General features: G+C 55.1%; 1 protein-coding gene across 19 annotated transcripts in view; it reads right to left on the bottom strand.

Moving 5' to 3' along the window:
* Nucleotides 1-16,978, bottom strand: part of PKD1 (polycystin 1, transient receptor potential channel interacting) — a 66,439-nt gene that overhangs the window by 42,610 nt on the left and 6,851 nt on the right. For 9 of the 19 annotated variants that reach the window (XM_078344295.1, XM_035266573.3, XM_078344298.1 and 6 more), the window contains 3 exons: nucleotides 12,251-13,205; nucleotides 9,174-9,251; nucleotides 4,273-6,025 (listed from right to left, as the gene is read on the bottom strand). In XM_078344295.1, the coding sequence (XP_078200421.1) occupies nucleotides 4,273-4,487 (215 nt within the window). In that variant the 5' untranslated portion in view covers nucleotides 4,488-6,025; nucleotides 9,174-9,251; nucleotides 12,251-13,205. Of the gene's footprint in view, nucleotides 1-4,272; nucleotides 6,026-9,173; nucleotides 9,252-9,343; nucleotides 9,420-12,250; nucleotides 13,206-13,663; nucleotides 13,833-16,978 lie in introns of all 19 variants that reach the window. The other 10 variants (XM_078344296.1, XM_078344290.1, XM_078344291.1 and 7 more) reach the window with 10 other exon arrangements.

The following is a 16,978-nucleotide window of genomic DNA, read 5'->3' as shown; positions in this document are numbered from 1 at the left end:
GTGAGGACTCATGGAAGCCTTGGTGAAAATCCCTAGTCCTGGCCGGGCGTGGTGGCTCAAGCCTGTAATCCCAGCACTTTGGGAGGCCGAGGCGGGTGGATCACGAGTTCAAGAGATCGAGCCCATCCTGGTCAATAAGGTGAAACCCCGTCTCTACTAAAAATACAAAAAATTAGCTGGGCACAGTGGCGCGTGCCTGTAATCCCAGCTACTCGGGAGGCTGAGGCAGGAGAACTGCCTGAACCCAGGAGGCAGAGGTTGCGGTGAGCCGAGATCGCGCCATTGCACTCCAGCCTGGGTAACAAGAGCGAAACTCGGTCTCAAAAAAAAGAAAGAAAAAGAAAAAGAGAAAAGAAAATCCCTAGTCCTTGCTCTCAGGATCCAAGAACCAGAAACGAGAGCCTAGGGCCCCTCCATGGCCTGACCAGTCCCCAAGACAGCCATGCCTGTGGCAACTGCACTCTAAGGCATCAGGCTCAGGGTCGCTCCAGGACACCTGTTTTCCCTGACGCCATTCCAGGCCTGGGCACCAGGGGCTGCACCTCCTGTCCCTAGACTCCCCCCCACTCTCCTGTCATTCAGGGGTACAGGCGGGAAAGGGCAAGGCCCTGGGTGCTCCAATATTTTACATCAGTGAACCAAGGACCTACTGAGTCCCTCATATGTGCCCAGTCCTGGACCCCAGCATTCACAAGATGCCAACAGGCCCAGCTGACCCCCAGCCAGGGTGAGTGGCACCCAGCACAAGGAAGTGGCCTTCAGAGCAGGGGGCCCTGAGCTGATGACATCTACACCTAGGGCAGTGCCAGCCCAGACAACCTCCAGAACAACGGGATGTCCTCCCCAATGACCAACTTATAGGAAACAAGGAGGACACACTCACAGCACCACGGAAGTGACACCATGGAGGTGGCAGCCCTGAGACACAGCCGAAAATCCAGGCTGCAGGAGCTGGTTTCTTCAACACATTGTACAAGGAAAAAGAGAGGAAGGGAAGCTCCTAGACATCACTGGACATTCCAAAGGCATCACTCACTCACACCTGTAACCCCAGCACTTCGGGAGGCCAAGCCTGGCGATCACCTGAGGCCAAGAGATCAAGACCACCTAGCCAACATGGTGAAGCCCTGTCTCTCTACTAAAAATACAAAAATTAGCCAGGCGTAATCGCAGAGGCCTGTAATCCCAGCTACTTACGAGTCTGAGGCAGGAGAATTGCTTGAACCTGGGAGGTTGCAGGTTGCAGTGAGCCAAGATCACGCCACTGCCCTCCAGCATGGGTGACAGAGCAAGACTCCATCTCAAAAAAAAAAAAAAGTTATCAGCTGGTTTGTCTGAGCACAGTGGTGTTTACAACCAATTGATCACAGCCACGTAGATTTCTTTGTTCTTTCTCCAGTCCCACTACTTCACTTAACCAGCCTTAAAGACACACGTATTTATTTTTGCCAGGTGTGGTAGCTCATGCCTATAATCCCAGAACTTTGGGAGGCTGAGGCGGGTGGATCACCTGAGGTCAGGAGTTTGAGACCAGCCTCACCAACATGGGGAAACCCTGTCTCTACCAAAAATATTAAATTAGCCAGGCATCGTGGTACATGCCTGTGACCCCAGCTACTCAGGAGGCTGAGGTAGGAGAATCACTTGAATCAAAAAGGCGGACGTTGCGGTGAGCCAAGATTGTGCCACTGCACTCCACCTGGACAAGAGTGAAACTCCGCCTCCAAAACAAAACAAAAAAAGGACATGTACGTATTTTCTCATTTTTTTAATATACTTTTAAAAGACACCTACTAATTGCACAGGTGGACCTTATTTGGCTCCTAATTCAAACTATTAAACTAAATATATGAACACAACAGACCTTCAGAGACATTAAGGAATTCTTCATTGTGTTACATGTGTCCGTGGTATTGCGATGCCCTCCAAGAGGCTTGCAGATAAAGAACAGGGTGGCTGGAATTTGATTTAAAACATGGGTCAGCAGGGAGTGCAGGGCAGCTCTGGGGTAGGGGGTCCATGAGTCAGCCACAGCTCTGCCCATATCTCCCTACAAAGCTTCGAGCCACATGGAACAGCACATTTTGCAGTGCACCATCTTTTCAAAAAGCCACCACCTCTCAGCAGCATCATTTAACCCGAAGAAGGCTGTGGCCTCAGAAGCCCCAGCTGTCCTCCATCTGGGACTGGACACAGTTGTTCCTGCTGAGCCTCAGCAGCTGGGGAACCACAAATGGAGGGGCACCTGCGTGAGGCCCCCAGGCAGGCTGCTGGTGACATCCAGACAGCAATGCTCCTGGGCCTTTAAACACCCACTGGTAGCTGTGATCTGTGTCCTTGGCCTCTCCCGACTTGGCCCTTCTACCCCGGGGAAAGAAAATCCACCCATCTCCCTGAGGAGGAGTTGGCAGGGTAGACAGCAAAATGGCTAGGAGGCTCTCAGAGCACAGAGGGCAGCCTGAGTGGGGACAGCCAGGGCATTAATATCCTCCCCAAGGCCCCAGTTTCCCATGGGGCCCCTCACCCCGCCTTCCAGACCTCTCCCAGCAGCAGCTCCGGGAGTGTACAGAAGAGCACCCACATGAGGTCACCCTGTGCCCTGTTGCACACTTGAGGGGCCAGCCATTCAGAATCTTGCCAGCTCAGCTAGGACAGGCCACCAACTCCCAGGGTCCCCCTCCTCCCAACCCCAGGACCGGAGTCTAACGGGACAACGCAAGGTGGGGCGGAGGGATCCACTGCTGTGCCGAGAACCTTGAGAGCCCGGGCCTTGCTCTGCGCTCAGCTGCCGCCAGCGCCCTTCTCTCCTGGACAGCTCTTGAGGGGCCGCTCACATGGACAGCACCAGGTGCCGGGAGGCAGGAAGCACCGGCAGGACCTGGACAGAGCCCTAGCAACCAGCCTGGCAGGCAGAGGTGCCTTCAGCTACAGCATCGGAAACAACAGGTGGGGTAGGTCTGATGCAATTCTGCGGACCCTGCAGCCACGCAGGTGGGGGCCATCTCCACAAAGACCGCTGCAAGACACACGCTTCAGCGGTCAGGGAGCACAGAAGCAGCGCAGCTCTGAGGGGCAAAGCCTCCAGAGCTGGTCCTGGAACATCCATTCTTCCTCCACCCTCGAGACCACCCAGCAAAGCCTCAAGAACACAGGGCTCCCGTAAGGAAGGGTGGCCACAGGCGGGAGTGACCCAGAAACCTTACAAAACCAAATGCCAGGACCCACCCACCCTGTGTTTAGCAAGCCTGGGGATGTGCGCCACGTTCCCCAGGGATCCAGCATGCACCCAGGGAGATGCAGTGTCCCGATGAGGAGCCTGGAGCCTGAGAAATCCAAGGCATAAGACCGGCCCCAGTCTCCGCAGCGCTGGGGACAACTGTCTGCACATCTCAGTCCCCCGCGCCCCTTTCAACACAACCCTGAGTCCTGGGCACCTCACAGGTCCAAACCCCTGCTGTGCACATCCCAGCTGCGATGCCTGGACAGGTTGCGTCTCCTCTCCAAACCTGTTTCCCCATCTGTGAAATGCGGATCTCGACGGTCCCCATGTCTCAGAGGGCCGGGGTCCGGATTCCGCATGATGACCCCCTACAGGAGCCTAGCACAGGGTCTCGATAAAGGCCACCTGTGTTTACGTCCCGAAAGCGAAGGTGACAAGGCTTTAACCCCCCACGGCAATCCCCCCTGACCCCTTCTCAGGACAGCCCTGGAACCCAAGACCAGAGCGCCCGAGGCCCTTGATGACCCCAGCGGACCGCAGCCCACCTCCCACCCTGCCCTCTCCCCACCTCCCGTGGTCACCTTCCAGCCTCCGTCTTCGCTCACACCGGTCCCCCTCCCTCTGGACCCCCCTTCTTCACTCCTTCCTAAACCTCAGGCCAGTTCGCGGACATCCATCACATCTCTGTCCAGACACCTCCTGGAAGTCTCCCCATCTCCCCGGGTACTCCGCAGTCCCAGGCCGCGTCCTAATTCCTCCCCAATCAGCCAGTGTGTGTCCTCCCGGCCCAGCGCGGACTCCCCGCCCCGCCTCCGCTGGCGTCTGCGGAGCCCCCGGGTGGGACTTCTGTCTCCAGAAACCGGGTTTTTCGGCTTCCCTAGGCGGTGCCAGCCGCGGCTCCAGGCGTTCCTTATTTAGCAGGGCCGCCGTCCCGCGCCCGAGCCTCGCCCTGGGAGCGTCCTGGCCCGCGCCCCGCTTCCAGTCCCGGACCAGGGAACGCGCCCACGCCCGCCCCGAGGCCTCTCCCGGGTCCCACCGGGCCCGCTACTTACAGCGCAGTGGCGTCCGCGGGGATGCGCAGCGCGGGCCCGAGCGTCCGCAGACCGCGACCCGAGCAGTTGACGCGGCAGGCGGCGCCGGGAGCCGGGCCGCAGAGGCAGGGGGGCGCGCAAGGCCCGCAGCCGCGCCCGGAGCCCCCCGCCAGCGACCCGAGCCACAGGCCCAGGCCCAGGGCCAGCGTCAGGCGGGCGGGCGCGGCGGGCGGCATCGTCAGGGTAGCGCGCGCATGGCCCCGCCGGCCCCAGGCCCGCCCGCGCGCGGAGGCCGCGGCTCAGGCGGGGCCCGCGGACTGCATGGCTGGAGCCGGGTGGGATAGGGCTGCGGCCACGGTCTGCTGCTGCTGCTGCTGCGCGACACCCGCTCCGCGCTCGGGGCCAGGTCGCTCCAGGAGCTCGGCCGCCAGCTAAGACGCTGGCGCTGCAGTGCGGGCCCCGCCGCGGCTCCTCCTCCTCCCCGTGAGGCGCGGGACGGGCGGGGCGACAGCAAGCTCCGCCCCCTGCCCGCTGTGGGGCGCGCAGCCGGGGCCAGATAAGGGGGGCGGGCGTCGGGAGACTTCACTTCAGCTCCGCAACGTCGGCAACTAGGCGGGGGGTCCGGAAGCTCCGCCCACTACGTCTCCGGGTCGCCGGCGACGTGGGGCTGAACAGGGGGCGGGGATTCCGGAAGACCCTCCCGTCGCACTGCAGAGTAGGCAGAGGCACGAGGTGGGCGGAGTATTTTCGCGCTCCGCCCCCTGGAGGGGAAAGTGCGTGGGCCAGGAGTGGTGGGCGGGACGCCAAATAGCTCCGCCCTTCTCCGCGCTGTGGGCCGAGCCACGGACTCCTCCTCCTTCTGCCGCGGCCGCAGACCCCGCCCCACTCCTTCTCCCGCGGCTCAGCCTGCGCGCGCGTCCCTAGTGCCCGCAGCCTCCCGATGCATCCGCTGGCTCCAAGCCTACCTACCCCAGGTTTCCTGGCTAAGACACAGAGGGAGAGAGGGGGAGAGAGAGAGAGAACAAACAATGGGAGGTCGACGGTGAGAGCTTCTTGAAAGACAAGGAGGAGAAAACCCACATCCGTCATTCCCCATCCATTCATTTATTGCCTTATTTATTGCACTGAATCTTCACAGCTCTAGGAAAAGGGTGCTACAATGATTTCCTTTATTAAATGAGGTCACCGAAGCACAGAGAGTTTAAGAAGTTTGCCAGCAGGGCGCAGTGGCTCACTCCTGTAATACCATCACTTTGAGAGGTCGAGGAAGGTAGATCCCTTGAGGCTAGGAGCTTGAAATCAACTTGGCCAACATGACGAGACCCCGTTTCTACAAAAATTATACAAGCACGGTGGCGAACGCCTGTAGTCCCAGGTACTCGGGAAGCTGAGACCAGAGGATCACTTGAGCCCAGGAGTCAGTGGCTGCAGTGAGCCGTGATTGTGCCACTGCACTCCCGCCTGGGTGACAGAGTGAGAGCCTGTTTCAGGAAAATTAAATAAATAAATAATAAAAAAGGAATTGGCGGGGCCCAATTGCTCACGCCTGTAATCCCAGCATTCTGGGAGAGATGGGCGGATCACCTGAGATTGGGTGTTCAAGACCCGCCAGACCAACATGGAGAAACCCCATCTCTACTAAAAATACAAAATTAACAGGGCGTGGGGTTGCATTCCTGTAATCCCAGATACTCTGGAGGCCGAAGTAGGAGAATCTCTTGAATCTGGGAGGCGGAGGTTGCAGTGAGCCAAGATCACGCCATTGCACTCCAGCCTGGGCAACAGAGCAAGACGCCATCTCAGAAAACGAAGAAAAAAAGAAATTTACCAGGTCACACAGCAGGTGGGTGGTAGGGCTGCAGTTATACTCCAGGTTTTAATTGCAGTCAAATGTCAGATCTAAGATTCACGGACTCCGGAAGAAAGAAGATACAGCCACAAGAAACTGATGCCAAATGAGCAAAACAGATCACTGATTGTTTGAAGGCAGTTGTGAAGTAAAACGCAACTGTTTAGAAAGGATTTCTGGGCGGAGCGCGGTGGCTCAAGCCTGTAACCCCAGCACTTTGGGAGGCCGAGGCGGGTGGATCACGAGGTCAAGAGATCGAGACCATCCTGGACAACATGGTGAAACCCCGTCTCTACTAAAAATACAAAAATTAGCTGGGCATGGTGGCGCGTGCCTGTAATCCCAGCTACTCGGGAGGCTGAGGCGGGAGAATTGCCTGAACCCAGGAGGCGGAGGTTGCGGTGAGCCGAGATGGCGCCATTGCACTCCAGTCTGGGTAACAAGAGCGAAACTCCGTCTCAAAATAAAATAAAATAATAAAATAACAAATTAAAAGGATTTCTGAAATAGAAAAGACATACGCGCTTTTTTTTCCTTTTTGAGACAGAGTTTCAGTCTTGTTGCCCAGGCTGGAGTGCAATGGTGCCATCTCGGCTCACTGCAACCTCTGCCCCCCGGGTTCAAGCAATTCTCCTGCCTCTGCCTTCCAAGGAGCTGGGACTAGAGGCATGCGCCACCATGCCCAGCTGATTTTTTGTATTTTTAGTAGAGAACAGGTTTCACCACATTGGCCAGGCTGGTCAAACTCTTGACCTCAGGTGATTCACCCACCTTGGCCTCCCAAAGTGCTGGGATTACAGGCGTGAGCCACCACGCCCCGCCTGACGTATGCTTAAAGAAGCAAATTAATTACCTGGAAATGAAATTCTAAACTATTTTAAAAAACATGTGGGCTGGGCTCACGCCTGTAATTCCAGCACTTTGGAGGCCGAGGTGGCTGGATCACCTAAGGTCAGGAGTTTGAGACCAGCCTGACCAACATGAAGAAACCCCGTCTCTACCAAAAATAAAAAAACCAGCTGGGTGTGGTGGCAGTCATGCCTGTAATCCCAGCTACCCCGGAGGCTGAAGCAGGAGAATCGCTTGAACCTGGGAGGCAGAGGTTGTAGTGAGCTGAGATCATGCCATGGCACTCCAGCCTGGGCGACGAGCGAAACTCTGTCTCAAAAAAAGAAATGTGGTGACACAGAGCAAATAAAATGCGCCAAAGATCTTGTTTGGTTCAGGGAGGAAGACATCAGGGAAATGTTTCTTGATAAAATACAAACCTGAAGATTTTATTAACTGTTGTTAATAATTGTTAGCCTAAAAGGGGGAAACTAGAAGAGGAGAAAAGGAAGAAGAAAACTTGGCTGGGCGTGGTGGCTAAGCACTTGGGGCCAGGAGTCTAGGAGAAACAGGGCCCAGCACTTTGGGAGGCCGAGGCAGGTGGATCACCTGAGGTCAAGAGTTTGAGACCAGCCTGAAAAATCCCATCTCTATTAAAAATACAAAAATTAGCCAGGCATCGTGACAGGCATTTGTAATCCCAGCTACTCGGGAGGCTGAGGCAGGAGAATCACTGGAACCCAGGAGGTGGGGGTTGCAGTGAGCCGAGGTAGCACCACTGCACTCAACCCTGGACAACAGAAAGACACTCCATCTCAAAAAAAAAAAAAAAAAAAAAAAAAAAAGCCTGGGGGTGGTGACACACACCTGTAATCCCAGCACTTTGGGAGGCCGAGGTGGGTGGGTCAACTGAGGTCAGGAGTTTGAGACCAGCCTGACCAATATTATGAAACTCCATCTCTAATAAAAATACAAAAATCAGCCGGGTGTGGTGTCAGGGGCTGTAGTTGCAGCTACTTGGGAGGCTAAAACAGGACAATTGCTTGAACCCAGGGGCTGGAGATTGCAGTGAGTGGAGATCACGCCATTGCACTCCAGCCTGAGCGACAAAGCAAGACTCTGTCTCAAAAAAAAAAAAAAAAAAGAGCCAGGCGCGGCGGCTCACGCCTATAATCCCAGCACTTTGGGAGGCCAAGGCAGGTGGATCACGAGGTCAAGAGATCGAGACCATCCTGGTCAACATGGTGAAACCCCGTCTCTACTAAAAATACAAAAAATTAGCTGGGCACGGTGGTGCGTGCCTGTAATCCCAGCTACTCGGGAGGCTGAGGCAGGAGAATTGCCTGAACCCAGGAGGCGGAGGTTGCGGTGAGCCGAGATGGCGCCATTGCACTCCAGCCTGGGTAACAAGAGCGAAACTCCGTCTCAAAAAAAAAAAAAAGAAAAGACAGGAAACTGCAAACACAAAGTAAGTATGGCAGCAGTATTGATACCAGAAAAATAAACCTCAGGCAAAAGGTGTTAAATGGGAAAAGAATATTTTTTTTCTACACGAATAACTGGTGTAGTCTGTGTAGAATATATTACAAATGGTTCTGTTCTCTTTTTTTTTTTTTTTTTTGAGACGGAGTTTCGCTCTTGTCACCCAGGCGGGAGTGCAATGGTGTGATCTCGGCTCACCGCAACCTCCGCCTCCTGGGTTCAGGCGATTCTCCTGCCTCGGCCTCCTGAGTAGCTGGGATTACAGGCATGAGCCACCGTGCCCGGCCCGGTTCTGTTCTCAAAAATAGAACATCAACCCGCAAAGCTAAACTGTGAAATACAAAGATTTTGAAAACCAAAATCGGGCCCGGTGCCTTGGCTCACGCCTGGAATCCCAGCACTTTGGGAGGCCGAGGCAGGCGGATCACAAAATCAGGAGTTCAAGACCAGACTGGCCAACATGGTGAAACCCCATCTCTACTAAAAAATACAAAAATTAGCTGGGCGTGGTGGTGCGGGCCCGTAATCCCAGTGGTTTGGGGGGCTGAGGTAGGAGAATTGCTTGAACTGGGACCCGGGAGGCAGAAGTTGCATTGAGCCGAGATGAACCCACTGCACTCCAGCCTGGGCTGCAGAGCGAGACTCCATCTCAAAAAACAAAAACAAAATCAAATGCAAAATCCTCTCCTGAGGCTTTATTACACCTTCCCTTGAATTTTACAGATGAAGTGCACAGTTTTTGTCCTGGCACAGGGGGTCACACCTGTGATTCTAGAACTTCAGAAGACCGAGGCGGGAAGATCACTGAGGCCAGCCCGGACAACACGCAGAGACTCCATCTCTACAAAAAACACAAACAAAAAATTAGGCAGGCATAGTGGAGCTCGCCTGTGGTCAGTTCCGGTTACTTGGGAGATGAGGCAGGAGACTCACTTGAGCCCAGAAGGTCAAGGCTGCAGTGAGCCATGATAGCACCACTGCACTCCAGCCTGGGTGACAGAGGGAGATCCTGTCTCAAAAAAAAAAAAAGAAAGAAAGAAAGAAAAAGAGAGAGACAGTTTTTTTTTTTTTTTTTTGAGATAGAGTCTCCCTCTGTCACCCAGGCTGGAGTGCAGGGGTGTGATCTCAGCTCACCGTAACTTCTGCCTCCCAGGCTCAAGTGATTCTCCTGCCTCAGCCTCCCATGTAGCTGGGACTACAGGCATGCACCACCACACCCGGCTAAGTTTTATATTTCTAGTTGACACCAGGTTTCATGATGTTAGCCACGTTGTTCTCTAACTCCTGGCCTCAAGTGAGTCACCTGCCTCAGCCTCCCAAAGTACTTAGATTACAGGCGTGAGCCAGTGTCCCTGGCCAGAGACACTTTTTATTTATTTATTTATTTTTTGAGACGGAGTTTCGCTCTTGTTACCCAGGCTGGAGTGCAATGGCGCCATCTCGGCTCACTGCAACCTCCGCCTCCTGGGTTCAGGCAATTCTCCTGCCTCAGCCTCCAGAGTAGCTGGGATTACAGGCACGTGCCACCGTGCCCAGCTAATTTTTTGTATTTTTAGTAGAGACGGGGATTCACCACGTTGACCAGGATGGTCTCGATCTCTTGACCTCGTGATCCACCCGCCTCGGCCTCCCAAAGTGCTGGGATTACAGGCGTGAGCCACCGCGACCGGCAATTTTTTGTATTTTTAGTAGAGACGGGGATTCACCATGTTGACCAGGATGGTCTCGATCTCTTGACCTCGTGATCCACCCGCCTCGGCCTCCCAAAGTGCTGGGATTACAGGCGTAAGCCACCGCGCCCCACTGGAGACACTTTTTTAAAAGTCAGTAAAAATAGAGAGGCTTTGAGTAGCACAGTTAATAAGCCGTATTGTACACAAAACAGGGCTTGTGAACGACTGCAGACCTTAGGCAAGGTCTGAGGACAGACATGCTTAAATGAGAACACGGCCTGGAACACCACCACCCCCTAGAGGCTCTCCTGGGTACTATCACTCGCTTACGGCACCAAATCTCGATTCCAGGTCACAACGGAAGGTCCCACAAACACACCCTAACCCAGGGACTCCCACCTGAGTAGAGAGGCCTGAGGAACCATCCACAGAGGGTCCCAGGACAGCCGGACACCCTGACAGCCCAGATCACTGAAAGGTAAAGCTGGAAATCATGGACAGGGCACAGTGGTTCTCACTCCAGCCTGGGCGACAGATGGAGAGAGACCCTGCCTACACCCTCAAAAAACAAAATAAATAAATGGCTGGGTACAGTGTCTCACGCCTGTAATCCCAACACTGCGGGAGGCTGAGGTGAGTGACTCACCTGAGCTCAGGAGCTCGAGACCAGCCTGGGCAACATCACAAAACCCCGTCTCTACTAAAAATACAAAAATTATCCAGGCCCGGTGGTGGGTGCCCGTAATCCCAGCTACTCAGGAGGCTGATGCAGGAGAATCGCTTGATCCCGGGAGCGAGAGGTTGCAATGAGCCGAGATTGCACCACTGCACTCCAGCCTGGGTGACAGAGCGAGACTCTGTCTCAAAAAAAAAAAAAGAGGCTGGGATTGGTGGCTCATGCCTGTAATCCCAGCACTTTGGGAGGCCGAGGCAGGCATATCACCTGAGGCTGGAAGTTCCAAACAAACCTGGCCAACGTGGTAAAACCCTGTTTCTACTAAAAGTACAAAATTAGCCAGGCGTGGTGGTACGCGCCTGTAGTCCCAGCGTACTCCGGAGGCTGAGGCAGGAGAATCGCTTGAACCCAGGAGGCAGAGGTTGCAGTGAGCCGAGCTTGCGCGACTGTACTCCAGTCTGGGCAACAAGAGGAAAACTCTGTTAAAAAAAAAAAGATGGCTGGGCGCGGTGGCTCACGCCTGTAATCCTAGCACTTTGGAAGGCTGACTTGGGTGGATCACCTGAGGTCAGGCGTTCAAGACCAGCCTGGCCATGATGGTGAAACCCCATCTTTATTTAAAAATAAAAGAAAGAAAGAAAAGGAAAAGAAATGAAGAGTAATGAGCACACATCACAGAAACTCTCTGGGGATGCAGCCAACGTGATACACGCAGAGATACTGATAAATCACGTGTTTACATGGGTCAGCACGAACAATCAGCCAACATATAAACTAAGTATTTATTTCAACGTTCTAGAAAAACAACTGTAAAATAAACCAAAAAAAGAAGATGAAACTAGAAAGTAAAGAGCAGAGATCAGTTATTTTAGAAGAAAGGGTGGAACTGATGAATAAAATTGAGCTATTTTAATATATATGGCTGCTAAGATTTTCCTAGAGAAAAATTCTAGTACGTGTGACTGAAAGAGAGATAGAAAACACGAGAGAAAAAGAAAATGTGGAACATTCAGTTGAAGAACGAAGTCTATTTACAGAGATGAAAAAAGTTAAAAGGTAGAAAAGAAAATTATAGGCCGGGCGCAGTGGCTCATGCCTGTAATCCCAGCACTTTGGGAGGCCGAGGCGGGTGGATCACGAGGTCAAAAGATCGAGACCATCCTGGTCAACATGGTGAAACCCGTCTCTACTAAAAATACAAAAAATTAGCTGGGCATGGTGGTGCGTGCCTGTAATCCCAGCTACTCGGGAGGCTGAGGCAGGAGAATTGCCTGAACCCAGGAGGCGGAGGTTGCGGTGAGCCGAGATCACGCCATTGCACTCCAGCCTGGGTAACAAGAGCGAAACTCTGTCTCAAAAAAAAAAAATAAAGAAAGGAAAAAGAGACCAGAAACATTGCAAGGAGAGCGCATGGCGCAGTCTGGGGCAGTGAGTGATTGTTATGGTTATGTGGGGTCTGTTTTACTCATCCACAGGGATGCCCACACTTACCATGAGGCCCTGTGTGTCACTTGAGGCTGCCGGAGAGCTGCAGCCAGGAGCCCTGATGCTGCCTTCTCCAGTGGCCAAGCAGATGCCCTCACTCAGCTCAGGAGCAGGGAACCAGCGCTGATGAGAGCAGGGCACTGGCCCCGTAGGAGTCAGGATACGGCTTTGACAGCCACAGAGGCGTACATGACTCCCGCGTTAGCTCATCCTCTGTGTGGCAGAGCACCTCTGCCACCTTCCCATCTGGGAGTACCTGAGTCACTGCGGTCACATTTGCAGGGAACAAAGGGCCTCATTCGGGCAGGGATAGACACTTGCTTATCACCGCCCACCCAACAGGGCCTCAGGCCCACCATGGTGAGCGGGCTGAAGCGGGGGTGACCTCTCAGGAGGACACCCCGGGAGGTGCACACCTGGACACCGGGGAGAGCTTCCATGTGACGTCACCCACGTTCTGGGCTGACTCAGTGCCTCTCTCGGCGCTGCCGCAGTTCCTCTGACGTCTCCATGGCAACGTTCACGCGGATTTCATAGAACAGAAGGTGTTTGAGCTGGAAGGGACCTCCGAGATCTGCTCCTCCTGCCCCCTCATTTCACGGAGAGGGGAGCAGGCCCAGAGAGGGAATGCCACATGCCCAGGGGCACACAGCAAACTGGGGACCCCTCGGAGAGCACAAACCTGAGCTCCAGAGGACAGTCCTGGGAGGTGCCTTGGGGCACAGGCTGTGGGGTTTTGCCACTCCCTGGCTTGCCAAGAGCCCCTTGAAGTCCAGTCCAGCTCTCTCCCACTCAGCCACAAAGTAATCCCTCAAGTACCTGGTGGGAGCAGGAACAGGCAGGACAGGATCCTGTCCGCAGGAGGCTCCCAGGCTGGTGCAGACGATGTGCAGCTGCCAGGGCGGGGCTGGAGAACATCCAGGGGGCCAGAGGTGGGGCAGGACGAGCCAGAGCAGGCTCCCTGGAGGGTGGGGCCACACTCAGAGCCTGGAAGTCTGAGGAGGCCTCACTCTCGGCATGCAGGGGCCAGCCTAAGGGCCCCGCTCGGGGTAGAGTGTAGGGAAGAGGCTGGAGGGTTTGGAAAATGGGGGGCAGAGAGAGACTGTCTTGGTCCATGGGTCCCAGGGGTTGTAGTGGCTGAGGGTTCATGCACACATCCCTCCAGACACCCAGGACGGTCAGAAGGCACCGGCAAGAGCTACAGACCATAGTGTGAGGGGCCATCAGAGGGTAGCAGGAGTGGGGGTCCTGGGGCGAGGCCCTAAGGAGACCCGAGGTGCTCCCTTCCCTTGAGGACAGGAGCTGGTGGAGACCCTCCCCTGCCTGGCAGAGCCAGCTCTGCACGAGAAGGGTCGAGGACTGGAGCACCCCTCCCAGGGAAACAGACCTCACTCTCCACCTCCAGCTCCCAGGGCTCACCTCAACCTCGGAGCCTGCCTCAGGGACTGCCCTGACCCACAGGACTCCTCCCTTCTCCAGGTCTGAAGACTCCAAGAATCTGGACATCCCAAGGTTTCCCTCCTGGCCTTTCCCACCATGCTGGCCTCCTGCCTTGCCCTCGCTGGCCGACTGCTGTAGTTATTTACTGCTATGTAACAGAAACATGTATGAATCTGCAGTTTAAAAAGGCTCCAAGGGGAGGGACGGCTCTGCTCTGCCCTGCATGGCATCAGCTGTGCTGGGGCACCCACCGCCAAGATGACTTCTCTCCCTGCACCGCTGGCAATTCGGGACTTCCCCATGTAGGTTTCCCCCAAGGCTACTTGGGCTTCCTCCCAGCATGGCAGCTGGGTTCCAAGAACCACAGTTCCAGGTGACGGGAAGGTCTCGGTCCAAAAACAGATGCCAAGTCACTTTTGCCATTGCTACCATTCCAAGTAATCATAGTCCTGTCCAGATTCAAGGACAGGGGGCGTAGGCTCTTTCTGTCCTTGGGAGGAGTACCGAAACATTTCATCTGTCTCTTTTTGTTTGTTTGTGTTTTGTTTTCTTTCTTTTTTTTTTTTTTTGAGACGGAGTTTCGCTCTTGTTACCCAGGCTGGAGTGCAATGGCGCGATCTCGGCTGACCACAACCTCCGCCTCCCGGGTTCAGGCAATTCTCCTGCCTCAGCCTCCTGAGTAGCTGGGACTACAGGCATGTGCCACCACGCCCAGCTAATTTTTGTATTTTTTAGTAGAGACGGGTTGGCCAGGCTGATCTCGAACCCCTGACTTCAAGTGATCCACCTGCCTCAGCCTCCCAAAGTGCTGGGATTCCAGGCATGAGCCATTGCCCCCAGCCCCATTTAATCCATCTTTAATCTGCTGCAGCATCCCATTGGTCTCTGTTCCACGGACTCCAGCCTTCCCCTCCCTGCCTCTAGACCTGCAGCTTCTTTCCTGGAGGTCCTCTCTGTTCCTATTATCCCTCCCCTGGGTGACTACAGACCCCATCAATCTCATCTCCAGGCCCACAGGCTCCATTGTCCATCCCCTCCTGCCAGTCCCCGGTATTCCTGTAGCACAACATCCTCTGCTCAAAAACCACGCATGGCTCCCTACTTCCCCCTGTACAATTTCCAAGCTCCTTGGAATAGCACTCAGGTCTCCCTTCCCAGCCGACCCCGTTCTGCCTTACCAGTTGGATTACCTCCTGTTTCCTCCAAGCAACTGGCCCACACTTTGGCCACCTCAGCACAAAGTGCCCCCGTCCTGGTGCTCTCAACCTATGCACATTTACTCCTTTCACCTGGCGACTTCATCTCTTATATTGGACTCAATCCTCAAAGCCCAGGGCAAATCCTCCCTCCTCCAAAAGGCTTCCCCTCACTACTGACCACACTTGTCTCAAATCTTTGTTAGCAAGGACATGTCCTTCTGAAGTGATGCTTGTGTTTCTAAGTCACATTTCTTTCTCTTTTTCTTTTTTTTTTGAGACGGAGTTTCACTCTTGTCACCCAGGCTGGAGTGCAATGGCTCGATCTCGGCTCACGGCAACCTCCGCCTCCTGGGTTCAGGCAATTCTCCTGCCTCAGCCTCCCGAGTAGCTGGGATTACAGGCACGCGCCACCATGCCCAGCTAATTTTTTGTATTTTTAGTAGAGACGGGGTTTCACCATGTTGACCAGGATGGTCTCGATCTCTTGACCTCGTGATCCACCTGCGTCATCCTCCCAAAGTGCTGGGATTACAGGCGTGAGCCACCGCATCCAACCTCTTTCACCAACTTAATAACTGCTTATGGAGGCCCAGAGCTGGCTGCTGGGGACGGCAGTGACCAAGACAATCTGCTTCCTGTGCCCAGAGAGCTTACACTCCAGAGGGTGAAACAGATGGCAAACACAGGAACCAAGAGACACAGCGATCAAAGAGCACAAGGCCTGCTGAAGCCAAGAGAGGGGTCTGTGATGCAGGCACCCAGAGCTTCCTATTTTCAAGCGAAACCAGAGACTTGGATTTTTACGTAAACTCTCCTATTTTAAAGGTTGCCAAAGCAAGCCCGTTTCCTCTGCTCGCGAGAGACTCCCTCCCCGCCCGGCCTCCCACTTTCTCCGGCGCCTGCCTCCTTCTCTTCCTGGTGGCCCCATCGCACTCCCCCCACCCCCGCAGGATGCCCTACTTGCACCCAACTCCTCCTGCCACCCATGCCCTGGGGATATCTGAGCAGCAGCAGGCAGGAAGTGGTGGGGAGTCCATGGCCCAGGACCCTGGGGCCAGTGCACAGCAGCTGCTGAGGCCCCCAGCTCAGACCCTGAGCCAGCTATCCTGAAGGAGGCCTTGTAGGGGATGGACACCTGGAGTCCCCAGGGCTGGAGGAGTGGAAGCCAAATACCCCCGGCCAAGCCCACTGCACACAAATTGGGGGTTGCTCTGGAGGAGTTGGGGGAGCCGGAGGAGTTGGGGGGTCAGAGGAATAAGAAAGGAAGGGGGGCCTGGGGAGTTCTGAGAGGGCTTCCCGGTTTGCTCCCCAAGCTCTGCCAGGTCCCTGGGGATCTCTGCCATGGGACAGTTTATGTTCTCTGGAGCTAGGGTTCCCAGAAGCAAATTCTAGCTCTGCCCCTTCCTGGCCTGCTGACCTTGGACATCCCTCCTTGCTATTCTGGGCCTCAGTTTCCCCATCTGAACACTGGAGACGATACCAGCACCCACCTCGCAGGGTAACTTTGAAGAGGTCATGTGCCTGGCATGCAACAGCGCTCAAGGGAAGGCAACTTTCCATGGCCTCTGCTGTGCCGGCTGCTGCCAAGCCCTCTTGAGGAATCACCCTGCTGGGCACTGCCCCTCCATCTGTGTTTTCTCAGGCCTCTGATCTGAGAAGCAGCTGATTGGGCTCTGGGCACTGCCAGCTGGGAGGGCTCAGGCCTCAGAAAGGTCCAAGGTCCTGGTGACAGCTGTCACATCTCCAGGGACAGCCGGGTCATCTCTCCAGTTCCCAGAAAAGCATCAAACACCCCCCCGTGCCAGGGACACCGCCTCCTGCACCCTCTGCACCACTGTCCCCCAGCTCTGACCACTGTAGTCCCATCTTCTCTGTGGGAGGGGGTGACAGAGTTCCAGTTAGCCCAGGTGGGGAGGGGGTGTCAGCCCAGGTCAGGGAGATAGGTCTGCCAGGGACCAGTTTAGCCAGCTTAGGGTTTGGAGAATCAGCCCTGGCCACCTGAAGGTCCGACCTCAAGGGGAAAGCCAAAGGGCCAGCCACAGCCTGGTCAGGGGCGTCTGCCTTCCGCCTTCCAGACCCCGAGGGCAAAGTCCTA

Source organism: Callithrix jacchus, chromosome 12, assembly GCF_049354715.1.
Source record: "Callithrix jacchus isolate 240 chromosome 12, calJac240_pri, whole genome shotgun sequence".
Lineage (NCBI taxonomy): Eukaryota > Metazoa > Chordata > Mammalia > Primates > Cebidae > Callithrix > Callithrix jacchus.
This window is presented reverse-complemented; position numbering and strand designations above follow the sequence as displayed.